General features: G+C 32.0%; 3 protein-coding genes across 5 annotated transcripts; 2 read left to right on the forward strand and 1 right to left on the reverse strand.

Moving 5' to 3' along the window:
• Positions 1 to 203: 203 nt before the first annotated feature.
• LOC105340861 (kinesin-associated protein 3) lies at positions 204 to 11,487 on the forward strand. Its single transcript, XM_034444349.2, has 17 exons — positions 204 to 361; positions 2,229 to 2,360; positions 2,481 to 2,635; positions 2,930 to 3,133; positions 3,287 to 3,511; positions 3,797 to 3,892; positions 3,987 to 4,165; positions 4,259 to 4,421; positions 4,540 to 4,640; positions 4,734 to 4,952; positions 5,070 to 5,235; positions 5,422 to 5,547; positions 7,293 to 7,391; positions 7,550 to 7,635; positions 7,958 to 8,147; positions 10,289 to 10,382; positions 10,558 to 11,487. Exons 1-17 carry the CDS (start codon positions 324 to 326, stop codon positions 10,781 to 10,783), a joined length of 2,499 nt encoding a protein of 832 aa, XP_034300240.2. The 5' UTR covers positions 204 to 323; the 3' UTR covers positions 10,784 to 11,487.
• A 1,148-nt stretch (positions 11,488 to 12,635) lies between these two features.
• Positions 12,636 to 22,556, forward strand: LOC105333944 (procollagen galactosyltransferase 1). Of its 2 annotated transcripts, XM_011437186.4 has the most exons (15): positions 12,636 to 12,963; positions 13,093 to 13,205; positions 13,784 to 13,899; positions 14,089 to 14,153; positions 14,416 to 14,491; positions 14,823 to 15,024; positions 15,398 to 15,517; positions 16,223 to 16,267; positions 17,506 to 17,582; positions 18,035 to 18,141; positions 18,277 to 18,351; positions 19,640 to 19,697; positions 19,837 to 19,964; positions 20,362 to 20,565; positions 21,384 to 22,556. In XM_011437186.4, exons 1-15 carry the CDS (start codon positions 12,725 to 12,727, stop codon positions 21,562 to 21,564), a joined length of 1,806 nt encoding a protein of 601 aa, XP_011435488.3. In that variant the 5' UTR covers positions 12,636 to 12,724; the 3' UTR covers positions 21,565 to 22,556. The 2 variants fall into 2 exon arrangements, with proteins under 2 accessions (XP_011435488.3, XP_011435489.3); XM_011437187.4 differs by lacking the exon at positions 16,223 to 16,267.
• Positions 22,456 to 27,478, reverse strand: LOC105333943 (DNA repair protein SWI5 homolog). 2 transcript variants are annotated; one of them, XM_066076555.1, is made up of 5 exons: positions 27,369 to 27,478; positions 25,859 to 25,904; positions 25,136 to 25,254; positions 24,567 to 24,661; positions 22,456 to 22,726 (listed from the first exon to the last, which is right to left on the reverse strand). In XM_066076555.1, the coding sequence occupies exons 1-5, from the start codon at positions 27,380 to 27,382 to the stop codon at positions 22,662 to 22,664; spliced, it is 339 nt and encodes a 112-aa protein (XP_065932627.1). In that variant the 5' UTR covers positions 27,383 to 27,478; the 3' UTR covers positions 22,456 to 22,661. The 2 variants fall into 2 exon arrangements, with proteins under 2 accessions (XP_065932627.1, XP_065932625.1); XM_066076553.1 differs by lacking the exon at positions 27,369 to 27,478 and adding an exon at positions 27,203 to 27,258.
• Positions 27,479 to 27,711: the final 233 nt, after the last annotated feature.

Below are 27,711 nucleotides of genomic sequence, written 5' to 3' on the forward strand. Positions count from 1 at the left end.
TTATTCAGCTCATTTAAATTTATTATTCGAATATATTTTAATACGAGTTGACAAAACAAAAATAATAAACTAAATGAAAAAAATTATAAAAGGTTTCACATGAAAAATCAATATCACACAGGCCTAACGTTATAAATAATATTTTTTCTGATAATTAAACGAATGATAGAGATATGTATGCCGAAATTCATTGCACTTTGTTTAGAGATTATAAATATTTTGACATGGCTGACATCGCTAGTTGATTTGTCGCTATGAATGTGAATTTTTGTAAATTGGGAAGGAATCTGTCGCTGTGACTACATTTTTGAAAAGCCTTCACAATGATGATGCAAGCAGAAGATGCTAGATATTTGAAAAGGTAAGATGTTGTCTCTCAAAAGATTCTAAGTAATAAAATAAATATACTTTCGAATTTCCTCAGAATGTTATTTTTTGAGTATGAACTTTTTCCGTGTTTTTACTCATGGGATAAAATGCCATAGATCTAAATCCCAAACTTGTAAAAACTTTCATGATGTGGAGCCCCATACAATACATACACATAAAATTAAAGATCGATACAACTTGAACATGTTGGGCACCAACCCCTGTTTGGTGGTTGGAGTCCCATTTGGTGGTTAAATGCCTAAACGGTATACCTATTTTACCTACCAAATGGGACTCATTTTTCGTTCAACTCGGATAACTTTTTTCTGGAGGAAAGGGGCATCACATTTATTACCTGGGCAAGTACTCTGACACGTTTGCTTCATGATTAAACATTCGTTTAAAAAAATTTATGTGTCGATTTTTCCGCACATGTGTTTAAAAAAAGACCAAAATGAAATGCTCCCCGGAAGTCGCGTATAATCAAAGTGTTTATGTCTTCTAAAAGATCGATTTTAATCAAAGTAGAACATGGCCTCATTCCTCAAACTCTTTACTTTCAATTTCTATCATCCGAGCAAGTGGAAAACAATCGCAGCCAATCAAAACAATGATCTTTAGGTGCGTGTCACAAGTTAATTTAGGTATGGAGGCCCAATTGTACATTACTTCATTAAAATTCTGTGACAAAAGTAAAGTCAGATTATGAAAATAATACCGAAAGTACGAGGTACTAATATTAAGTCATTATTTATGTTATAACAAAACAAATTTCGTTAGTTAAAATTTAAAGTAAGATTTACTGGGAAATTTAATATAGTGCGAACGGGCCTCCATACCTAAATTAGCTTCTGACACGTACCTAAAGATCATTGTTTTGATTGGCTGCGTTTGTTTTCCACTTGCTCGGATGATAGAAATTGAAAGTAAAGAGTTTGAGGAATGAGGCCATGTTCTACTTTGATTAAAATCGATCTTTTAGAAGACATAAACACTTTGTTTATACGCGACTTCCGGGGAGCATTTCATTTCGGTCTTTTTTTAAACACATGTGCGGAAAAATCGACACATAATTTTTTTTAAACGAATGTTTAATCATGAAGCAAACGTGTCAGAGTACTTGCCCCGGAAATAAACGTGATGCGCCTTTCCTCCAAAAAAAGTTATCCGAGTTGAACGAAAAATGAGTCCCATTTGGTAGGTAAAATAGGTATACCGTTTAGGCATTTAACCACCAAATGGGACTCCAACCACCGAACAGGGGTTTGTGCCCAACCTGTTGAACAGGTTGGGACATTGTTTGATGGATTGGTGGGTTGAGTCCCGTTTGGTGATTTTCAAAGTCATTCATAGTTCATTTTTAGTTCGTTGATTATGTTTTCCACCGAGGCAAGTTCTCTGACATGTGTAACTTAAACAGTTAAAATGAAATCTTTTTAAACAATTTTATGTAAACATTAAGTCATTTTACATGTGGTAGATTAAAAACGTCAAAATTAAATACAGTCAGGAAGTCAAAAATAATTAATGTGTGTGTGTTAAAATGATCGATAGTATTAAATATCTAACTTCATTCCTCAGACTCAACACTTGCGAACATGTGTTAACAAATTAGTGACTGCCATTGAAAACTTCAAGTTAACACACCTTTGGAAAACTAATACATGTAATATCATACAACTACAACCACATACTGTACCTGGTTGATCGGACAATATAAGTGATGTTCTGGTTATTATTGAACTTAAAGATATATTTTCATATTGCAATGATGAATCAGTAGGACAAATTACTCATTTCCAATAAATATGATAAAAATTTCATTGTCTTAATATAAATTGTGTAATATTCATTTCCAGGAAAGTAAAAGGAGGAAATATTGATGTTCATCCAACAGAAAAAGCCTTAGTTGTAAACTATGAGTTAGAAGCAACAATCTTGGGTGAACTTGGTGATCCCATGCTCAGAGAATGGAAAGAATGCCAAAAAATGTAAGCAATTTGAAATTATTGATAAAACCCACACACTGTAACAATAATCTATTATTTAAACATTGAGTGTGTTGATAGTTTTAATATATAGCTAAAGCTGTTTTGATTTGTTCTTTGCAGTATACGAGTAAAAAGTTTGAATGAAAACAGTGATTTGGCCAGTTTGGCAAAGGACATAATTGACAAGTGCAAACTGATTCATCCCACAAAACTCCCAGAGGTGGAACAGTTGCTGTATTATCTACAGAACAGAAAAGAGACAGGGCCAGTCAGTGGTATAAACATAATTATTATACATCTATCTTTCAGCAAAAATGTTGTTTTTGAGTTTTTTATTTAGTCTTTGGTATGTAATTTGTACACCCATATCTAAAATTAACAAAAAATAAAAAAAAATATACTACCAGCAATGGTAGACAAAGGGTTTTACATCCAATCAAGCAAATCTAGAGCTTTTTTTTATCCTATCAAAATCAACATCCATCAGTCATTTTTAGTAATTTGATAAGTCAAGAGAAAAAGTGAACGAAAAACATCTGTATACTCAACTTGTATCTTTTGTTCTACAGTGGCCTCAGAAAAAACAGAGCTGCATGAGAAACCAGAATTACCCTCCTATGATGGCACAGAGATTGATGAAGTGGCCAACATTAATGATGTGGATGATTACATGGAGCTGCTGTACGAGGATGTACCAGAGAAGGTCCGCGGATCAGCTTTACTGCTACAATTAGCTAGAAACCCTGACAATTTGGAAGAGCTGTTCCAAAATGGTAAGCAAATTTCAATTACAGTGCATGTTTTTATTGATGTTGCAAAAAAACTTTTTCATGAGCGCATGATCTAAAGATTTATTTGACATGATAAAAGTACAAGAATGTCATCCCAGAAATTTGTAAATTTTTTTCAAATTTTTTTTCGATTAGAAACTGTGGTTGGGGCACTGGCCAGGGTGCTTAGAGAAGACTGGAAGAAGAGCACAGAGCTGGCCACCAACATTGTCTACATCTTCTTCTGCTTCTCCAGCTTCACTCAATTCCACGGTGTTATTGTTCATTTCAAAATCGGGGCATTGTGCATGAACATTGTAGAACACGAGCTAAAGAAATATGACATGTGGAATGAGGAGCTACAGAAAAAGAAAAAAGCTGATATCCTTTTTGAAATTTTAGCTCAAGACAATTTTTAACTTTAACGGCTACTCTGAAAAACAAACACGTTACATCTAGATAGTTTATGCAGTTGTAATAGATATTTTATAATGCATTGGTTACCGGTAATACCGGTATGTCATCCCCTTCTAAAAATAATTACCTACCAGTAAACAAAATATCCAAAACAGCATTAGCAAAAAACTCATTAGATATATATATATTTTTTAAAAATCAAACACAATTGTTTCAGTCATGTTGCATAATTTCCTTATCCATATGTACTTGGTTCTGATAAAGACAGGAAAGGAAAAGAGGAATACGAGAAAAGCCTTCAAAAGTATGAGGGTCTGGTCAAAAAGCAGGAACAGCTTTTAAGGGGTAAGTTTTAGCCAATGGAATCTATGGGGTTGATGATACAATTGCTAATGTAAACTACTTCAGAGATTAAAAATCTGACTGTTTACTTTATCAGTGGCATATTACTTATTACTGAACTTGGCGGAGGACTTGAAGGTGGAGATGAAGATGAGAAACAAGAGCATTGTAGCGTTTCTTGTGAAAACACTGGACAGGGACAACCATGAGCTGTTGATATTGGTGGTGTCCTTCCTCAAGAAACTCAGCATATTTATAGAAAACAAAACAGAAATGGTAGGAACTCTTGAATAAATGATTTTTTTATAAGTTCATGAAGCTCAGAATAGGAAATTTTCACTTTTCAATATTGGTATTTGATATTTTTAGGCCGAGCTAAACATTATAGAAAAGCTCACTAAGCTTGTGCCATGTGACCATGAGGACTTGCTAAACATCACTCTCAGATTGCTGATGAACCTGTCATTTGATGCTGAACTACGCAGTAAAATGTTCAAGTTTGGACTTCTTCCAAAACTTGTAGGATTATTACGTAAGGATCAATTTGATAATAATTCTAATTGCGTGAATCATTGTACATGTACTTACAGTTGACCATATGACAAAGAAACATGGCATGTTGAAATCTTATTTCTTTTTTTTTTTTAAAGCAAATGAGAACCACAGAATGTATGTGTTGGGGATTCTTTATCACATCAGCATGGATGACAAGTCCAAATCAATGTTTACTTACACTGACTGTATCCCAATGGTAAGGGAATACCTTATGCGCTTGATTTTATAATAATTTGATTAAAACCACTGTTGTACATATGTGTATATAACCGAATATTTTGTTTTCTAGGTTATGAAAATGCTTTTTGAGAGTGGAGAAAATGTTGAGATGGAGTTGATGGCTCTATGTGTCAACTTGGCATCTAATAAACGGGTGGCAGCCATGATCTGTGAAGGTCAGGGTCTCAAAATGCTGATGAAGCGGGCTTTCAAATACAGGCACCCACTGCTGATGAAAATGATCAGAAATCTGTCACAGCATGATGGACCAACCAAAAATCTCTTTGTAGTAAGTTTTTGGTACTTATTCTTAAATCCAACAGCAACTTGCATCTGAATGAATTTATTGAGTAAAGAGAAATAGGATAGAGTTGGTAGATGAATGAATTTTTGTTTTATTTGATAGGATTACATTAGTGATCTTGCTCAAGCTGTACTTAATGAAGAGGACGAGGACTTTGGCCTAGAATGCTTAGGAATTCTGGGAAATCTTACTATTCCTGACCTGGATTATGAACTCATTCTGAAGGAGTATAATTTGATACCCTGGATTAAGAGTCGACTAGAACCAGGTACGTGCAATGATCCTATCAGTAGAATCCACTTTTGACTTAGACATTTGACCTTGATTCATGTTCCCTGGAGGTAGAATCCACTTTTGACCTTTGACCTCTCTCAGTACATTTAACTTTTGACCTTGACCTATGACCTCATCACATTTTATAAGTTGTATATGTAGCTACTTCTTACTTTGACAGGTGCCTGTGAAGATGACTGGGTGCTGGAGGTGATCATCCTGGTGGGAACTGTGTGCAATGATGATGCCTGTGCCAAGATGCTGGCTGAAGCAAACATCATACAGTCACTGATTGAATTGCTTAATGGTGAATATAATATATTAATTTATTGTAACAAAAACCAGTTATTCTTGGCCATTTGCTTTTTGAATTTTGGTCATCTTTATTGTGAAAGAAATCATTAAGTTTTTTGGTCCATTTGTATTCTATACATCATGGAGATCATCCTCTATTAATATTGATTTTGATAATTCACATCAGCCAAAAGCTTAATTACTCAATTACCAAAATTATACATATTTAGCTATACTTATGAATGAATGTTTATTTCTCTCAAACCATATCAATGGTACAGAAGGTACGAAAAACAGAAATAATTACAAATGTACAAATGTATAAGAATAAAGGTACCAGAGGTAATTTGATATACAGTGTAAAAACAGAAATTAGATCTTTAGCCACATGTGCTTTCTATTTTTGGCTAAAGTTTTTCTATACACTAAATTATTTTATTTAAAAGATAAATGAATATGGGTTTGGGCAGCAATGTTATTTCCAGGTGTAAAGAAAGCACCAAATGGTACCTGTTCCAATAATTTTCTTGCATTTTCAATTTATTTGAATATTAAATTAAATTATTTGATATTGGATTTTTGTTGTCAACCAGACGAAGGTAAAAAGTCAATCACACACGACCACAGTAAACATTGTGCTTTAAAGTTGTAGAATTTGCCCCATTTCTGATATTGTTCCTCAGTGATTTTTTTGGTGTACCGTAACCCATTATACACAAAGTTCATATATCATATTGCTTTGTATCCCACCAACCAGTGATGAAAAAATATTTTAGAATTCTTTATTAATAATTTTATCAATGCATGTAGTGAAGCTATGCAGAAAAGTGGAATTAATATTAATGAAAACACATTATAATATTCTCTTAAAAAATTTGAACATTGATGATAGAAAAGAAATGGTGTTATTTTTAGTATTTTTTTCCTTTAGGCTGATAAAAATCAAAATTTTGATTTATGATTGAAATTAATCTGATTTTAATTACAAAATATTAATTGTTAGTAACAATCTTGTTCTATATACTTTTGTATGGTAATGGTTGGCTATTCAATGAAAATGGCTTAAAGTATCTTATATTAAGCTTTTGTTGTTTGGTAATGGTGTTAGAATAGATGCTAGTTTTTTTGCACAATAAATTTGCATGCTAAATGTACATTAACTCTGTCTAATATCACAAATCTAAAGCATGCCATATAGGAAACCCCCCATGTAAATACACATACCGGTACTTTGTTTATTTAGACACTGATTATTATTGTAGAATATGTCAAATAATTTAAATACATATAACATTGAACATTTGCATATGGTCACCTCAGGCATTGCCATATCTTTTGCTATCATTTCTTTGATGAAGTTGTTACAGTTTTTGAAAAGCAGTACTTAACAGTTCATGCATTTCTGAAACTCAAATTTCTTAAGTGAATAAGTGTCTAAAAAGATTTTATGTGGATCAGTTCTGTCTTGAATGTAGTGCATGTAATAATTGTTATACAAAGAAGTTAGTGATTACTGAAAGCCATACACCATTTACAGTGTACGTATATTTCTTAGAACTAGATGAGATACAATTTAGACAGGTTGTATATAATAGAATTTAATGCATGTATATCATATAATTACTGTGAAGAATAATGTGCCGTTTAGTATAGCTGAAATTGGAATGAACTTATTTATATATTTTAGTATACAATGACATATGTCAAGTAATATTGATTTTGGTCATTTTCTTCATTGCTGATATTTATTTCTTTTAGCCAAGCAAGAGGATGATGAAATGGTCTGTCAAATTGTATACGTATTCTACCAGATGATTTTCCATGAATCGACCCGAGAGGTCATCATCAAAGATACCCGTATCCTTTCTATTTATGTACCTATGTAGCAAAAAAAGCCCCTCTCTAAGAATCAGACTCAATTTTAAAGATGTAGTACAATTAAGTAAACATTCAGCGAATGCTTTTTATAGATTATCTTTTGATTAAATTCTTCAAATGACCTTGACCTAGTTTAGAAGCTCCTGCTTACCTCATTGATTTGATGCATGACAAGAATTCAGAGATCAGGAAAGTTTGTGACAATACTTTGGATATGATAGCTGTGAGTATTGTATTCAGGAATTTTCCTCTAAATCTCAGCAGTTTCTTCTCTATTGTTTGTTTTCTGCACCATCTAATCATGCCTTTTAAAATTAATTTTGATATTTATGGGTAATGTTCTTGTGCATGGCAAACTTTTATAGAACACGTTTGACATATTGACAGATGTCCAATCCTTTTATGTATTTACATGATTAGCATAATAAAATATTGGTTAAATTAACTAAGTCTCTATTATCAATGATGTCAGAGTTTCATACTGCTAGGAAACATTAATTGCAAAAATTGCTTTTGAATATCTCTGATTTATTTGACCATTACAGGAATTTGACGAGGAGTGGGCCAAGAAGATTCAGCTGGAGAAGTTCCGTTGGCACAACTCGCAGTGGTTAGAGATGGTGGAGACTCGCCAGGTGACAGAGATGGGGGACCCCTACATGTACCCAGAGGAGGGGTACGACCCCTACCTCCAGGACGCTGACATCCTGGACAGACCGGACCTGTTCTACGATGGTAAAGTATTGTTAATTTGTTCTTTTATTCAGTATAAAAAATCTCAAAGATTTGTGAAGGTATATGGTTTTCATCCAACAATCTGTGTTTTATATCTCTGAATCTTGGTGAGAGGAAAGAAAATGCACAAGTTGGATGACTACTGTAAATTCCTTATATTATGCGAGTACTTAATTCTGCAATCCCGCTGGTTTGTATCAAATCATGAGAATATAAAATGCTAACATTGAACTTTTCTCCTTATTTCTTATAGTTTTCAACTCTTAGAAAATAATGGCCAGATTTTAAAATCCGCGAAGGATGCTTCTCGCGATTTTACGTGGATACTAATTCCTCGCGTTTAATTAGGAATTTACAGTATCATATATATACCATTAAAAATTATAAAATTATGAGAAATTCTTTGTATCACTTTGTATCACCTCTATTAATCCTGCCTTTTTGTGTATATCCCCATTCCTCATTGGCTTTTTGATGTAAAAGACCTTTTAATTTCATTTCAATAGTAATGTTTGAAAATTCATTGGACGTCTTTGCAGTATCATATATCAAAATTTAAAACGGGTGAAATCTACCAATATTGATGCAACAATGTGATTAAATAATGTTCTTTTTAATTTTGGCCCAGTAGTGAAGAAAATGGGATGTTAAAATGTATGAAGTAGACTTAATTGACTGGTCAGGCACGCTAGAGTCTTAGTGTAATTTTGTAATTACATGTACTAGCTACATTAGGTTTTAAACTCATTAGGTTTTGGCAATTAATGGTCAATATGTAACAGTTTGTAACCTCATATGACTGGTTTTTCAGCTCGTTTTCTATTTGAAAGTTAATTTTGGTTTAATTTTCAAAAATGGGTATAAAAAATAAACCCTGTTATTGATTTGGATTGTGTTCCATATCATTCAGTTTAAAAGATGTTTTGTTTTGATAGGTGGAAAAGGTGAGAGCTCATGCATGAATCCTACATGTATTTGAGTGTGTTACATTGTGTCCATTATTGTTAACATGTTTATTAGTATGAGGATGCATGAATAATTGAGCTTGAATTGATTTATTATGTACTGCAGTTACAAGCTTTTGATCTTAATAATTTTTACTCCAGATTATGATAAGAGAGAGAGAGAGAGAGAGAGAGAGAGAGAGAGATATATGTTTTATGGTGGTTCATGTTTGCAAATATAAGTATTATAATTGTGTATCGTTGCATGGTGTTAAATAATTGTTCAGTCTGCAGAAGCAGAAAAAGCCTTTTTTCCTAATTTTTCATTTCATCTGATCATTTATCATCATTTGTCTTCTTCTCCAGAACTTTTAGGCCAATTTCAACCAAACTTTGCACAAAGCATTATTAGGATTCAAATTTCCTCAAATGAAGGGCCATGCCCTCTTTAAAGGGGAGATAATTTAGAATAATTGAAAATTTGTTGCAATTTTTAAAGATCTTCTTAAAAAAACATTTGGCAAGAAAAGCTTTAACTTCTGTGAAATAACGAATTGAAAGCAATAGTCTACATGAGAAATGAATAAATGAAACCCTTTCTGCAAATAGTGGACATACACTATGAGCATTATATATAGCTATATAGTGCTCATAATTTGCAACCATGCATTTTCGTGTATGTAATTTTTATACATACAGATATATAAAAAGAAAATGCATTTCAATATAGCATGCTTTGCCTAAAAAAAATGAACCACCCTAATTTTGATACCTTAATTGATGCCTTGGGTCTGTTGATAGCAAAATGATCGTGCATTATCTTCCTAATTTACCCCCAGCATTTACCTGTACATGTACCAATACTTACAATTTGAAGTTTGTTTATGTATGAAAATGTCGATCAGCTTCGATAACATTTTTTTATAGATATATGTATATTTATATTTTGCATGTGTGAACTATTGCTTTATAGTAAATGATTATGATATACATACATGTATTGTGTTTTGTTGATATTAGGATCATGCTCTTAATTTTTTTTTCAAATAAGCATCTTTGTCAATGAGGTATATGTACAAATCATGTACATATTGTATGTCACAAACATACAGTTGTTTTAGTTTTTGATATCAAAATTGATCAAAATTGATCAAAATAACGTGATGTTATTGTATTAATCATTTTGGTCGGTTTCAGATATGTATGAAAATGCATACATAATGGATGGACACTTGACTCCAGAGTTCATTGATGAGAATGGCATGTATGATGGACAGCCATATGGATATGGGTATGTGCACAGTATTGTCTAAAAAATTCCTGGATTCTTTAAACCTCAATATTTTAATTTTCTTTATGGAAAGTTCAATTTTGACAAGCATTCAGATACCTTGTTCATGAAATTGAATAAATGGAGAAATATTTGGATTTTTTTGCTGGAAATACATTTTTAATTATTATACAAGGTATGGTAATCCCATGGACGGTGGATATGATCCATATGAACGGCCAGAATCCCATATGGGATTCATAGGGAACGGCCCCCCTGTGGATGAGTATGGCAGGCCACTGGAGATGGACCCATATATGATGGATGGAAGACAATCCATGATGATGGACCGATATGGGATGGGCATGGAGGAGGACCCTTACCAGTATGGGTACAATGGGTACGATGAAGGAGTGTACTGATCCATGACCGATGAATAGAACAACTATAGATGATGTAGAAAAACGTAGACTGATCATAAAACTCAATGGTCCGAATGTGTTCAGAGTGTGTGAACCAAGTGATAAATCTGTGATAGTGACATCCACCTGCTGTTTCTTTTACTTGTCGCCATAGTGCATGTACAAATGATTCACATTTTCTGAAAGTACTGATATCATTAATGTAGGTGTCTTTGCAACTATGTCTAGAATGAATGAATGATCACATGTACTTGGAGATCTGAAAACTCTTTGTTGTTGAACTGGTTATTTACAAATTTTAATTAGGATCTGGAATTCCTTTATCTTACAATCAGCCATATTGGATATACTCTTAAAATTTTTGTACAGATATGCGTTGTGATTTGTTGTATGGCATTCTTTTCAAGGCATTCTTCTTGTGTCGGATTTGCATTGTGCATACATTTCTATGCTTGTGATATTTTTTCTCCGTCCAGATGCTTTACATTGTTTTTTTTCATTGAGTCAAACTTTGCCTGCTATTGGCTATTTTATTTATACACTCAAAGTAAATTTTAAATTATTTGTTAGATAGAAATTACATGAATTGTACATACATTTACGTAACTGGACTGAACTAGTGTTTCCTTTGAATCATTGCATGCATGAATGACTTTTTAATGTAATTCCTGATGTAAAAATAAATTCTGTTTATTTAATTGTCATATTTTGTTAATTTTTGGTCTTTTTTACTATCTTAAAGATAGGAAATGTACATGTGTTTTACATGTGCTTTAAAGATTTATATTATGGTTATCTAGGCCACACCAATATAATTTCTTGTTTGTCAGACATTCAGTGAAAAAAGGGTGAGAGCGGGCGAGCGATTAAAAAATAAAATTATTATTATCTGTAGCCAAAATTTTTAGGTACTGGTAGTTTGTAAATAAATTTGAGCCGACATTGATATTTCTGCTATTTGTTTCTGATTTATAAATTAAAACTATTTATAATATGAAAAGTATATAGTGGAAATAGAACAGAAATCAGTGCAGAATTTTCTGGATGTGGGAAATTAATAATTATTTTATTTGTATAGTTTTATTGAAATACGAGTGCGCAGAGTCCAGACGAACAAGCAATTATATTGGTGTGGCCCTACGGAAAAATAGTCAATTTTGTGGTTTTTTATGGAAATTATGCGAAAAGACACATTTTTATCATGCTGTTCCTGCTGCTCCTCCTTCTGATGCTCCTCATCCTTCTGCTCCTCTTTCTGATGCTGCTAGTGCTCCTCATCCTGCTGCTCCTCCTCCTCCATTTTACTTTGAAGATAATTCTGTTTTTTCTGAATTTTGGAGAACAGACGGAAAAAGTTGCATCAGAGAAATGTGTAGTCGTACAAGTGGCAGGGCCATATATGTCTTCATAGAAAAGAAATATTCAGATTAGAATTACAAACTTACAAAAATTAAACTCTACTTTCTTTATATTAAGGCCTTTTGATATGAAAAATAAGGCAAAGGTGTTTGAGAAGGGACGTATATATAAAGGGGGGGGGGGGGTTGGGCTTAGGCTATGTGTTCTTTAGTTCAGATCAACAGACACACCGATTCCAATCAATGCTTGTGTTTTATTTTTTGGGGGAAAAAAACATCTTTAAAATTTCATTTATTGATTTTTTACTGCAGCACTCAAATATTTGATTTGCTGGGCGATAATGTTTGAAGATTAGAAGATTGTATTTTAAGTAAAACGTAATCTCAGGCGTGAGGTGTACCAGCCAAAAAACTCGGAAAAAGTAAGCTTTATTTTTTTTTTATTTACTCGTTAAATGCGGAAATTCATCGATTCCAAGTCGGATAATACACCGCTTCTGAAGAAGTCACTGGAACGTTTTGCATAAGACGATGATCAAATTGCGAAGTAAGATCATATTTCACTTGACTGAAGCCGTTGGAGATGGGAAGCTGGCTGACGTGTCTGGTGATTTCTTATTGTTTTTTAACTTTATATCGAAATGAGGGTAATTTTGTGCAGGGTGAAGATTTAGCCATAAAAAATGCCTCCGAAAATAATTACAAATATGCAGAACCGACGGTAATGATAGCGATTTTGGTCCGAAATAAGGCTCACATTCTGCCATGGTTCTTCGGACACTTGGAAAAACTAAATTATCCCAAGAATAGAATATCATTTTGGTGAGTTTTACTTATCTTCTTCTTCTCAAAAAAAGTGTTTTTATGCATTTTTATTGATTATTTACAAATGATATGAACAGCCCTTGAAAAGTGTGTTGGTGATATTTCATATCTTGATCTGTTGCTCAGGATTAGAAGTGACCACAATGAGGATGACTCTGCCCGGATGCTCAGTGAGTGGGTGGATGCCAATAAAAATGTTTACCACAACATAGACTTGGTGATTGAGGACAACAAAGACAGTAAGTGATGCTGTTTTCACTTTAGCTTATACAGTAATAGATGCATCATGCAGCAAGTTTGAAGTTTGTCAAAATGAGTTTCTATTTTGCCCAGTTGACTACAGAAGTGATATGGAGTAACAAAAATATTAATGGATGGTGTGTAATTGCAAACTGTTTCTTAGATAGACATTAAAAATTGCCTGGTTTATCACATGACAAACCTGTATTTATATCCCGATATACATCCAAAGATGATACCTTATTTCTTAATAATATGGCTGTAGTCCAAATGCATCCTTGTTCAAGAAATGATATGAAACTCATGTACTCCTACAGATCTGACAATTTACTATATTTCCCAGCTCTTAATTTATGAACAGCTAATGACTGTCATTATCTATTGAAAAATTCTAGAAACTTCTATTTTAATATTTTGAAATATATATTTGTATTTGTATGAGATAGCTTTAATGGAATAGATTAGATTCACTTAATTATTCTAAAATGCATTAATTTTCATATTTTAAAATCATTTCTTTTGATAGAAAAAATTATCACTGCATCTTTGAACATGATTTTTGTGTATTTACATGCAGAATATGAAGATGAAATTGGTCCTTTACACTGGTCTACTAAGAGATTTGACAAAGTTATTGCCCTTAGAGAGAATGCTTTGCTAGCTGCTAGACGTGCCTGGGCGGATTACTTATTTGTAAGGAAAACAGAATTTATGTACTTATGTAATTTCAAATCAAATTGCTAGCTTTGCATAATATTACAGTATAATGTCATGTGTAAATGATTAAGTTTGGCATTTATTTAGCAGTACATAGTTCATGTAATTGATAATAATTAAAATTACCTTTGGTCCATTGTTTTTTGTTATATTTTGTTGTTTTAGATGCTTGATGCTGATGTTGTTCTGGAAAATAGAAATACACTTACACAACTGATTGATGCCAAACAGTAAGTACCGGTAATGGAAACTATCTTGTAAAACCATTTCTTAAAATTTACACAGTTATAAGGGTTAACTAGAAAACTTGGTAGAATTTGGAAAAGTATGATTTTAGAAGTCAGCACTGTTTCTTTTAAATTATTGATTAAAATGTATTTTGATACATAATACATTCAACTGCCTTTTTTCTTCATTACATGCATGTACATAAGTGACTGAACTATCCTCATAAGTACTGTTAATGAATGATAATTGTTTAATATTTTTCAGACCCATCATAGCCCCCATGCTAAATGCAAGCATAGGAGAAACATATTCAAATTTTTGGGGAGGAATGGATGAAATGGTAAATATTCCTGTAGATTATGGATAGGAGGTACTATCTGCTTGAAATTTAACCGCAATGTATATTGCCTTGTTTCATCAATAAAAAATGCTCTACATTTTGACCAAGCAGAAGAAGTCCATAATGCCAAGATTATAGTCAAGCAGTCATCCGAATAGAACATAAAAATTGTTAATATGCAGCAGTTTTTTTGATGGCCAAATTGTGAAAAAAGGCATATCAAAATCAAAAAGAGGAATACTAGTAGCTGTATGTTTAATTAATATTTACTGCTAATGGTATCTTCATTTTGTTTTATGGTAATTTAACACACTTGTGTCTTATGTTGCAGGGATACTATAAGAGAGTCCCTGGATATTTTGACATTTTGGAGAGAAAGCGGTTGGGTGTTTTTGAGGTTCCAATGGTTCACACTGCACTCCTTTTAGATATGCATCTGATGGAGTCCGATTCCTTCACCTACAACAAACCTGAGGGCTATGATGGCCCTCATGATGACATCATTATTTTTGGTCTCAATGTCAGAAAAGCAGGTTAGAAATTGGTGGATGATAATGCATTGTCATAAACTCCTTTGGATATACAAATGACAAATCGTACAGCATATTAAAAAAATAATGAAGCACTATTGTATGGTTCCAAGAAATAAGTATTCTCTCATATATTGAAATTATTACATTTTTTTAATGTTTTTTTTTTATGTGAATTCATCTGAGTTTATTTTCTCTCACCTGTATAAATTCCTTTTGAGCGTTCAATATATATAGCCAACATGCAAATACCACCATCATTATATAGTCTTTAGTTGAACGTAACATTTGTTGAATATCAGTATTGCATAAAATATTTTCTTAAAAAACAACTGAAATAATTGTAGGAAATAATTTTAGGATTGCTTATTTGCAGGAATGGTTATGCACATTATGAATACGGAGTATTTTGGAATTGTGATGGTTCCTCTAGAGAGTCACAATACGTTGGAACAAGAAAGCCAACATTTTGATTTTATTCTATTGGAGGCCATAGGTAAAACTTTTCTTTCTTTTGTTTTCTAGCTATTTCTCGAAATGTGATTTTGATAAGTTTAAGAGCTTGTTAAGAATGTTTTGTTATTGTTAAATAATAAAACAGCTATACATACTATCAACTTTGTTAAATTCGGGTCATGTTTTTGGCAAAATAATAACATGTTTTATGTTACTCTGAAGTCATTTCTCTGTCTTCTTTCTGTTTGTCTTTGTTTTCTTACTTTTCCGAAACTTGTTCAGCAATATTAGGAATGAGATTTCTTAAGATAACAACATAATCATGCATGTGAAAAGCAAAACAACCATTTCAAAATTGATTTTTTTGGAGTTCTGTTGGAGCTGTCAAACATAAGCTTACTGTTTTACATCAAGTACAAGCTAGCATATATTCCCATGAATTTTTGTACAACATATATAAGGTCAATTAACTTTCTTAACTTACAGTGTCCCATTACAATCTGTTTAAGTATTTGGCAAATATAAAGTAAGGAGGTTCATTCGAAGATGACTATTGTCTATTATATTCTTCTGTTATGCTATGTTTTATATATTGATAAACCATGGTTTCATGAAACTGTTTAAAAAAAAAAAAAAGTATGGTTCAGATGTGAAAATTAAACCAAGTTCTCTTGCTGGGAAAGGAACATTTAGTTTTCAGTTTGGAACAGAAATGTGTCAGCAAATATGATTTTATTTACTGTAGATGCAAACTTTATTGATGAGATGAAAATAGGCAGACAATTCCCAGGTTTGATGAAATTTTATAATAAAATTTGCTTTATTAATATTGACTTGTTCCAAATGTGGTGTTCGAAAGCATGGATTTGTAAATTTCAGATCTCTTTCAATTTGGCAGTATGTCTTAAAAAAAGACTTTATGGATTATTTGTTATTTTCTTAAATACTCTGTAATCTGATCCTAAAGGACTTTGCAAAATTCATTAAAATGAATTCTTGGCAAAATAATTTTATATTTTGATCAACGTTTATCCAAAGCCAGAACCTTATTTTTTTTTTTGCAATTTGAAGTAAGTTTAAACTATTACTTCAAACTTATAAGCTTAAAAAATTATACAAACACTGTGCTTACATAATTCGACAAGGAATATATAGTTGTACAAACAAAATCTGTACAAGAATTTTTTTTTCGATGTACATGTACCATCATTTTACTTGTTGGATGAATTACCGGTAAGCTATATATTTCCAAAGTCTCGATGATTTGATTATTAGTATTAATTTTTTTGAAAATAAGCAAAAAATATTTACAATGTATTGAGACCATGTGCTTAGAAAATTTGAGGAACAAAAAATTTGAGGAACAAATTGCAGGCATGATGTTCATGTTGCTTTTATATTCTGATTGTAGGGTTAATGAATTAGAATGGCAAGCACACTGCTATGTTCATGTATTGTCTCATGTTTTATAGCAATTTAGTTGTAGACAAACACTGTATATCAACAAACAATTTATTATTACCCTGCTATATATTTTTATATCTATATATATCTATACATTTGAACAGTACTGGTTATATGATGAAAATATATGAACATTTTTTTACACAAAAATGTTGAAAGGGGGGTAGCTGGTAATATAACTTCCAACAAATTTATTGTACGGTATATAATTACATGCACTAGCTAGTATAGCAACATATGTTAAGATATTAATTAAAGCATTGAAATAAACCAGTGATGTTATTATTATCTATTATTATTTTTCCTTTATATTTGTTGTAATTAATTTAAATTTGAAGAGCTGTAACAAATTAAGGGTCGATCGATCAAGTAATGGCAAAATATCATACAATACCACAAAGGGATAGGTTATGGAAGAATTCATTTCACATGTAACACTGAAGTCCAGCAAGATTAATAATTTCAAATATTTCTGTAAAAATATTGAATGTCTTATTAATGATTTTCAATATTTCTATATTCTATATTTCATAGTTAACTGGTTCTTCTAATTTTTTTTGACAGTGGATAGAAAAGAACTTTCCAGTTCCCCATTTATTACAACGACAGACCCAACACCATCCAAGCTAGGCTTCGACCAGGTACAGTTTATATCATTAAATGTTACATATGCAGCAGCATGCCAAAAAATTATTTCAAATTCATTTGAATTTTATAAGGTTTTTATTGAGTTGGACAATTTATATGGCCGCTGTATGTATTTCAATGTCCGCATGATATCTGTAAGGTACCAATTTTTGTCCTTCAGTATGCCCAACTTCACACAAGAGCTATTTTGGCTCACTCTTGTCAATTTCTTTTTCGTAAAATGGGGTTCACATCATTGAAGAAATAAACTTACTATTTGATATCTTCTTCTCTGATAAGGAAGTATGTGTCTATGTGACCGCATTTACTAAAGAAATCATCAACAAATGCTGAAATTACATGTAGAAACCAAGATGGAGTCAAGTTGAATAAAACAAGAAGAAAGCTTATACAAAACCAAACCACAAGACAGTAAAAATTTATATTATTTTGAATATTTTTTCAGATTTACATGATAAATTTGTTAAGACGACCCTTGAGACGCGAAAGGATGTATAAAGCATTTAGAATTCTTGGTATTGAAGCCAAAACAGTAAATGCTGTTGATGGAAAGTAAGTCATTACATGTATATTTAATAGATAACAAAAAATCTTCCATGTTCTGTGAATAGGTTTTATTTACTTCAGTGTTTATCAACAACTAGCTATCAAATGTTCTTGTCTGAAAAGTATTTTAATTCTTTTCAGGGAACTCAATACTACATACCTAAATGAACTCGGAGTAGAAATGATGAAAGGTTATGCAGATCCTTATCATGGAAGGCAAGTTTGTATTGCAAGATTTTATGCCACGTACAATACAATGCACCTATTACAATGTATATAGTAAATATCTGTATATCATAATGTATCTCGATATATACATACCATGTTGTAATTCTCAATTTCATGTAATACATATACGCTTTAATTTTGGATGTGTATTGAAATGCACAGTATATCTAACTGACTAGTCTTGCATAGCTTGTAAATGTAAATACATGTAATAAATTTTTGAATTTTTTCAGAGAGACTTTTTGCTTATTTGCAAATCTAAGGATGCCATGCTGATTTTTAAACAATTTTATTGATCGTAACCACATGTAGGTGTAGCTTAAAAGGACTGGACATTGAGTTGAAGCTCTTTATGTAATCAAGAATTTGTTACTTTTCTTGCATACCTGGTATGCTATTGAAAAGGGCATTTATGTTTTAACAACCCATGGTCATCCTTATAGCCTTTATGGGAAGTGGATATTCTTATTTATAATCTTTTTTTTCGCTCATGCTTTTTTATTCCTTCACATGAGCGGATCATTTTTTCTGGTTTTTGGTGTGTGGCTTATAATTGACATACATATACTGGTACTTAGCTATTATATGTACTTTGAATTGGGTTTATATTATTCATACTTCTAGAACATTTTTTTTTTTTGCTTGTAGATTGTAATTTTTATAAGAAAAATTTTGGTGCTTGTTTTCATTAAATACTAATAAAAATACATTATCCATATATAACATGAAGAAATACATGTAAGTTAGATTAACATGAATCATTTAAATCTTAGTTCCTGTAACTATGGGACATTTTTTATGATCAAAAATTCTTAAAATTTTGTTCAACTATACCTATGAGACATAAAAATAAAAAAATTCTGCAAATTACACATTTGAAGTCAGTTGCAATACGACAATATCATGTCTACATTTATATATTCCCAACTCGAAAAAATGCAAACACTTCAATTAGTTCCACCTATAAATTACCATGTGATTCTAATTTTATAATTATATATACTGCATACAGGGAAATATTTGCCTGCTTTTTATTTTCGCCCTAGTTGTCAGTGAGCAGATTTAAAACTGGGCAAATTCCATTGTCTCAAATCATCTCTCATTAGCCAAAACTATGTCTGGGCGAATTCAACAAGATGGGGGGAAATTGTTTGCAAGTGAAGAAAGGCGAAAATAGCATAGGGCGAAAATAACTCTGTATACAGTGCACCTTTGAAATTCTTGCTGCATTGTACAGCCTATCTTGTTAATTAAGATATCCACTGTTCATTTGCAGACCTCTGACTATGGGGGAAATTGGATGTTTCCTTAGTCACTATTTTATTTGGGAAGATGTAAGTAAAATGCACCTATTTTTAAAACATTACAGACACGTTTAATCTATACAAACATTGGCATTGTTTTTTGGTTCTACTTCGATGTAACCATTAAGTGATTATTTTATAAATTATAAATTTTTGATCTTCTTTCCAGGTTGTGAAGAATGGTTACAAAAAGGCTATTGTGTTTGAAGATGATGTCCGATTTAGTCCTTATTTCAAAACAAAATTGACAAGATTGATGTCCGAAGTAGAACAAAATGTTAAAGATTGGGATCTTATGTAAGACCATTGTAAAATTAATAGATCATTGGTTAAATTGAAAATCTATAACTTTTCTTTTATGATATATTGATTCAGAAGTAAAATATCTTGATTTTTATTGAAATTTTGGAATAAGACATAAATGTACTGTAAATTCCTAATTAAACACGAGGAAGTAATATCCGCATAAAGTCACGAATTTTAAAATATCACTTTTGTTTTTCAGACAGTCGTAAAGTATGTAGATTTATATAAAAATTCGGCATTTGCAATTTCATATTTTTCGTGTTTAGATGCGAAACGGCTTTATCATGGAATCAGGTACTTCTGTAAAATAAGGAATCTACAGTACATTGTACTACATGTACTTCTAATATATGTTGTAATTGAAAGTGTTTTATTTTCTTTTTTACAGATATCTAGGGAGAAAACGCTTGCACAGGAATGAGGAGAAAGTAGTGGATGGAACCTCTCACTTAGTGTGGCCCAGTTATTCCTACTGGACCCTGTCCTACATAGTATCCCAACAGGGGGCCCAGAAACTGCTCAATCAAAAGCCTCTCGGCAAAATGGTGCCAGTGGACGAGTACCTTCCCATCATGTTTAATAGACATCCTCAGTAAGGAACTCTAACATGAAAGCAAAATTTTGTAGACTCACCTTTATATGTTGGGAACAGGGGCAAATATTTGTGGGGAAAAGTTCATGGCAATTTGAATCTCTTGGAATAATTTACATGTATACTGTAATCAATTTGAAAGTACGAGATAAAAATTAGGGAAAGATATTATTTTGGAATAATACATTAAAAGTACTGGGATATAAAATATTATGCCATTTTTTGTTGGGATGTAAATTTGAGGATAAAGGGTGCATCTCTTAACATCCATAAATATTGACTTTCTTAAATAACACAAGCTTTAAATTCCTATGCGTTACCAAATTTAAGGAGAAATGACACCAAAAAGTTCTCTTTGAATTGTGATTTTACCATTGAAAGAGGAATATTAACTTTATAGGATAATTATTTGACATGAATCTCTTAGCATATTTTCTTTATATAGAATTTTGGTGCAACATAAAGTATCCATTTTAAAAATCTTCCTAAAAAATACTTGATCTATTAAATTTTAAGCATTGGCCAGCTCATGAAAAAATAATCTAGTGATAAGTTCCTGGTTTCATGCATTGTAAGTGTGGTAGAGTCAGGTATATGGCACTCCTACTTGCTCTGGCTGGTAGGTTAACCGTTAACTCAATCGATAAAAGTAAAGTACTGAAAGTGCATGCAAGAGAACGCAGGTTCACACCCCAACAGAGGCAATATTTGTCTCTGTTACATAAGATTATCGATGTACATGTACATAAATATATGTTTGAAAATATAATCTGACAATCTTTGATGATGCTCAAAACTTATTCATTTATCAATTTCAGAAATGATTGGAAGTCCAATTTTACCCCTCGTAACTTGATTACAATGTCAGCCGAGCCTTTACTAGTAGAACCAACACATTACACCGGAGAACCCAACTACATATCAGACACAGAAAACTCCTTTGTAGTGAAACCTGAAGAATCGTTGCAAGAGGGAAAATCATCAAAAGAGGAGTTGTGATCATCATTGATTTCTATATAACATCCGAGATTATTTGAGATTGTGTTAAGTACATGTACATGCAGAGTGAATGTTGTATTTTTTTTCATATATATATATATGCTGTCTAGTCATTGGTGTTTTGTTTTGAAGTCTATTGTTGGGTGTAATTGTATGCTTGATTATAAGTAAACTGAAGTATTTGTATTGGTACCGGTATACCTTTTAATGTATTATCCATACATGTATTTGTGTTTTTTAACACATGCTAGGATTATACTTTAATCAAATGATAGAATTTGCATAATATGATTATCTCAGTCTCAGTTGGAATAATTAGAGTGGCTGTTTCATTTTCACCATGTACACTTAAGTTTCTTTCCATTATTTTTCAGTTCTTTGTAGATAGAATAAATGCATAAATACTACGCACTGTAAGCTCATTTCATTATAAATGTACTAAAATATGTAAGCAAATAATTCATATCTTTGTAACAAAATGTCCTGTTAGGTACAATGTATGAACTTTTTCATTGATGTAGAAAATATCACACCATGTATACAATAATCATTTTAATGTTAACTCAATCAACCTAATAATTACCAGTTGGGATTTCATGGAAAACTACTTACAGCTTAATTTTTTGGATAGTTTTTCTGCCATATTTAACATGTTTACATATATACTGCCAACTTTTACATTGCTGGAAATCCGAATTATATGTGGTTCTTGTTGTTTTATGTAGGTCAAGATTTTGTTTCGTGTGAAAATGTGTATTTGAAATTGCAATGCAATGTTATATATATACTAATATGGTGCTATGTGGAATATATCATGTATATACGCTGGGCTTTCACCATCAAGTTTCTATGAACTTGTCTGAATTTTTTCTCAATCATGACATGTCTTCATTAATTTTTTCAAAAAATATTTTTATTAAACTTCAACAAATTATATACAGTACAGTTGCATTTGCTAACAATTTTATCAAATAAAATTTTAAAGTATTCAACTCAGTTTGTATTTCTTCAACAAATTTGTGCGTGAATTAAATGCCACCATTGGTGGTCCATCACGTTCATTATGAAACGGACTATTTCATTGGCTCCTATCGACTTTAGTCTTCCAGGTCAAGGTTATAGCGAGGGTAGAGGTCTTTGGTCCTGACACCCTCAAGTACAGCTGAAATAGTACAGAAAAATAAGATAAATGATTATATAACACTGGGAAATGTAATAACTAAATTGGACAAATTAACCAGCTGCTGATATTGAATTTTAGAAACAATAAGATATCTAAATCTTTATCTGGTATTTTCATCATTTATGATGCATTGACACTTGTACAGGAAAAACGAGTCGACTAATGTGCAATAACAATGCATAATCTTTAAAGGCCTGGGTCGACCTAGATTTTCTGCCACCTGGTAGACAATTAAGCCTATAAGGGCAAAAAGGCTGGGCTACCTCCATCACTGTCGGTGATGCTGATAAGAGTAAGCATTGCATGTGGCTCAGGCCGCTTTGTTTATATACTGGGGAAAACCCAATCTATTAAGAGGGGCTGTTTAAATTTTCATATAGAGGGATTTTGATCAATTTTTAATTTCATTTATGTTGTTTTGTAACATATATGTGTGGAGATGATAAAATTTCAATACTGATATATGGCATCCCTGAAACAATAGTGGTTTCAAGCATGAAACTTGATCCAAGTAACATTTAGCAGTTCCCCGCTTACAAAGAATAATCAGAGGTTCTCTAGGGATATTTTTCATTCAACTGATTAAAATCCCAGTAGATTGCCATTACGATGTGAGAAGAAAATATGAACTCTAATTAACAGCTGGTTGTTGAGAACTCAAATACAATGTTCATAAAACTTTCATTTGCTTTTACAAGCAAACATATATTCATTTACCCCTTATTTACCCCATATTAATTATCATGTGGTGGAATTGAAATTGGAGGGAAATGGAAGGACATCACAATAAGCAGAGAGAAATGAATGTTCCAGCTTTGGAAGTAACTAAATGTCGTGGAGAAACATTTTTTAGCTTTTGACACAATAAGTTGGGATTTTAATGAAGTTCCTGTTGAGAATAACAGTAATGGGTTTATTACAAAGTTCTTAGGACAGTGACCCACATTTTGATGACTTTGTGATAAGTCAGGTTTGGGAGACTGAAGATTGAAGAATGTCAGCATTGCTTGTGTTGTTTCGTACATCACATACAAAACTATGGTGGCTAGTGGAATGTGCAGAGTAAAGTAGCTCACACCTTTGGAAGGACAGAAGCTTGATTTAAATTTCGACACAGGAATTTTTGGGAGATATCAAACATAGCCCAGATGTATTAATAATATAGGAAGTTTTGCATGTGAATTAATCCACATTTTTGACAATTTATCTACCATAGATGGGACATTTTGCATCTTTATTTCGGACTCATGAAGATTCTTATGTGGAATTAAAAGCAATGTGATAATTTTAACTTTAGGTTTTTAATAAATTTCAATAATTATCATACCAACAGTGTTATTCATGTGATGGATTAATTTTTAATCAATGCTAAGGTAAAAGATTTTTGCCGATACATTTCTCATGCTATGATGAGTAATCTACAGAGCACATGGCTACAGCCACTTCCTGTGTAAACAAAACATTGGTAATCTCCGCCTCCAATGTCAATCACTAGTTTAGAATTCAAAATTTTGAGCTGCTTCAGAATTTTATAAGATGAATACTCTTTTAATAATTTTTTGTTTGTAAAAATTTTGACGTCAATTGATAGCTGCCTTGGTAGCTTCTTCCACACCAAAAATTAGAATTTTTTATTCATGAATAATGCTATTAATTTGAAAATATTCTCTCTGAACTGAAAGCTGCAAAGAAAATTGAATCTCCCATTCATTTTGTGATTGGCTGCTATTTATACCTGGGCCTTTAATTGATAGTATGAACTGTCGCTACCTTTTTCATAAAGACATAATTATTTTTTTTAGCAGAAATCTATATCTACCTATTCTTCCCAACACCATTTGGGCGCAGTCCTTAAGCTCGTTGTACTGGTGTAACTTGTCTATGTGGGTTTGTAGCATTTCTACCTTTAAGCCCCTGAAATGAAATTTTAGAATACGATGTACATGATGTAATGTAATGCAGCAGCAAAGGTCTGTCACTCTTGTATCAAAATAAATCAGTGTGCGGTGACAACAATGGACCTAGATTGAAACATACAACATTTGAAGATACCTGGTATATGAAGGTCAGTATTATCTTATTTAATTACCTTAACAATGCAATTGAAAGCAATTATAATAGCAAAATGAATGCTTAATTTCGTACACTGGCTATTAAAATAACAAAGTAGATCGTTGTTCGGGTATGTTAATTGATATGAATTATATGAAACACAATAAGATTTCTGATGAAATAGTGGAGAAAATAATAGTACTGATCCGAGGCAAAACAATTGTACATGTACATGTAATTATCGTAGTGCAAAAATACACGTTTCAAAAAATATCTGAATTTCATTGTTTAATCCATCTTTAGTAAGGCTAAGCATCAAATGAATTTAGATTTTACCTGCTTTCTAGCTCTGCTATTTCAGAATTAAAGGTCTCCAGTTTCTTTTCCAATTCTTGCACATCATCTTGCTCACTGTTTTTTAAACCATTGCTTGACTTCTGTGAGGTATTTTGGAGCTGTTTAATGACAGAAAATTCAAAATATTGCAACTGTATAATGAAGGCTTGTTCAAACTTATCTGGAATTATGTTCAGTGGATTTCTTATTTCACATGAATACATGTACTAAATTCCACCATTTTGTATTAATTGCAAAAATCTTACTTTTATTCAGATTTATAAAGCTTGCAATTAACTGTTAAAAAATTAAAGTGAGGTTTCAAAATTCACCAGACATGATTCTTGCGAATTTAAACAGATATAAAATCCACATGTTTGATAAGAAATTTTTGTAATAAAAAAGCACTAGCCAATTATTCACTTTGAAAGCTTTAGACAAAATGTTAAATTTTGAAATTATTTCATGTACATTTATCATGTATCTGTACTTCTTAGACATGTATCAATGAATTATAAATGAATTCATTAACTGACAGTGTCTGACATGGTTATTAGGACACACAGGGCACAGTGTTTTCACTGAGAGTCTGGGGCTATAATTATTTCATCTTAGTCCATGAAAAATGAGATATGCCATTAAACTACACAATTTGAAAACCTTTTGTGACAGCTAGTTAACAAAAACAAAACAGAAATCAAGAAATAAAAGAAATAAACTTACTGGTGATTTGAATGCTGTAGTCTTTGGTCGTCTCAAGTCATTTAAACTGAAGAAAAAATTTGGTTATGTTGGAGATGCTCAAGTTCTGCTTCATCATGCATAACAATTTATTTACTGCCAGCAAGAAATACCCGTGTTTTTTCAGACATCAGCATTCTTAGCTTGAATTGCATTTCAATAATGTTTTCCCAATATTGACATCCTCCGATTTAAAAACCTGGTTTACTTTGACAATCAAATCTAGGCACTATTAAGTTGTGTATATTAATTTTACAAAAGTCATTGAATTGGAAATATATACTCAGAACTGACTAAACTGTATAATCACTCTATTATGGTGGCATATCTCTGCCCCTTGTGTGCAAGTTATTTTTCTATCAAATATGTCGACATGCAAGATAAATATGTTGACATGCAAGATAATTATGTTAACATTCAACATAAATATGTTGACATGCAAGAAAATTGGAATCAGATAAGAATTATACAAAATCTCAAAAAATCTCAAATATCGCCCACCTGTGACATCCAAGATACTAGATGGTACCCTTTTATGTCGACATGCAACTTATTTATGTTAACATGCAAGATAAATATGCTGACATACAACTTATTTATGTCAACATGCAACTTATTTATGTCGACATGCATCTTATTTATGTCAACATGCAACTTGTTAACATGCAACATATTTATGTTGACATGCAACTTAGTTATGTTTACATGCGAGATGAATATGTTGACATGCAACTTATAAGTTGTATGTCAACATAACTAAGTTGCATGTCGACATAAATATATTGCATGTCAACATATTTATCTTGCATGTTAACATAACTAAGTTGCATGTCGACATAAATAAGTTGCATGTCGACATAAAGAAGTTGCATGTTAACATAAAAAAGTTGCATGTTGACATCAGTAGGTAGCGTATCTAGCATCTTGGATGTCACATGTTGGCGATATTTGAAATTTTTTATAACTCTTATTTGATTGTTGTTTTCTTGCATGTCAACATAGTTATGTTGCATGTTGACATAACTATCTTGCATATCAACATATTTATCTTGCATGTCGACATAATTAATAGAAAAATAACTTGCACACAAGGGGCAGAGATATGCCACCATAACTATGTTTTTTTTGTAAAATAACAACGAAAATTACGAGCTATTGTAATTCTATCTATAACTGTATGGAAATAGTTTCGTTCTATCTGCCCCATCGTTGGAAACCCACGGCCGGTCTCGCTTCTCTTACCTAAGAGAGAAGCGAGACCGACCGTGGGCTTCCGACGATGTATCCATGATGAATAGTCAATGACTAACGTTAAGTCATAAAAACCGGCGGCATTCGATTTCCCTCCTTCGCCTGCCTCTGTCCATGTTCTTCAGGATAATTGCAAAGGTAAATACTATGTGTAATAATAAACTGAAAGATTTTACAGATCTAATTGATTAATCAACATAACTCGTTAGGGACTGAAAAATAAAATATTTAAATCACCCACCTCTTTCTACTCATGCTCGGAAACTACTTGTTGACACTTATTCACAAACCAGTATTGATGGAGTAAATATTTCCGCATTCTGTCTTGTTCTATGTTCTTCGGGATAGTTTGTTGTTAACTAATTTAATTATCTTACGGACAAGTCATTTCAGCACTATAAAAACAAATGTGTGGGGGTTTCTTTTGGGCATATAGCTTACATGATAACCCGTTAATATCTATAAATACTCAGAATATGAGGAACCCTGTTGCATTTTTTAAATTAAAACTCGGAAGTTGTTTCATATTTAGTTAAATAAAAATCCCCGAAAAAAACAAAAACCCAGACCATTCATTTTCTGAA

Source organism: Magallana gigas, chromosome 2 (genome assembly GCF_963853765.1).
Source record: "Magallana gigas chromosome 2, xbMagGiga1.1, whole genome shotgun sequence".
NCBI lineage: Eukaryota > Metazoa > Mollusca > Bivalvia > Ostreida > Ostreidae > Magallana > Magallana gigas.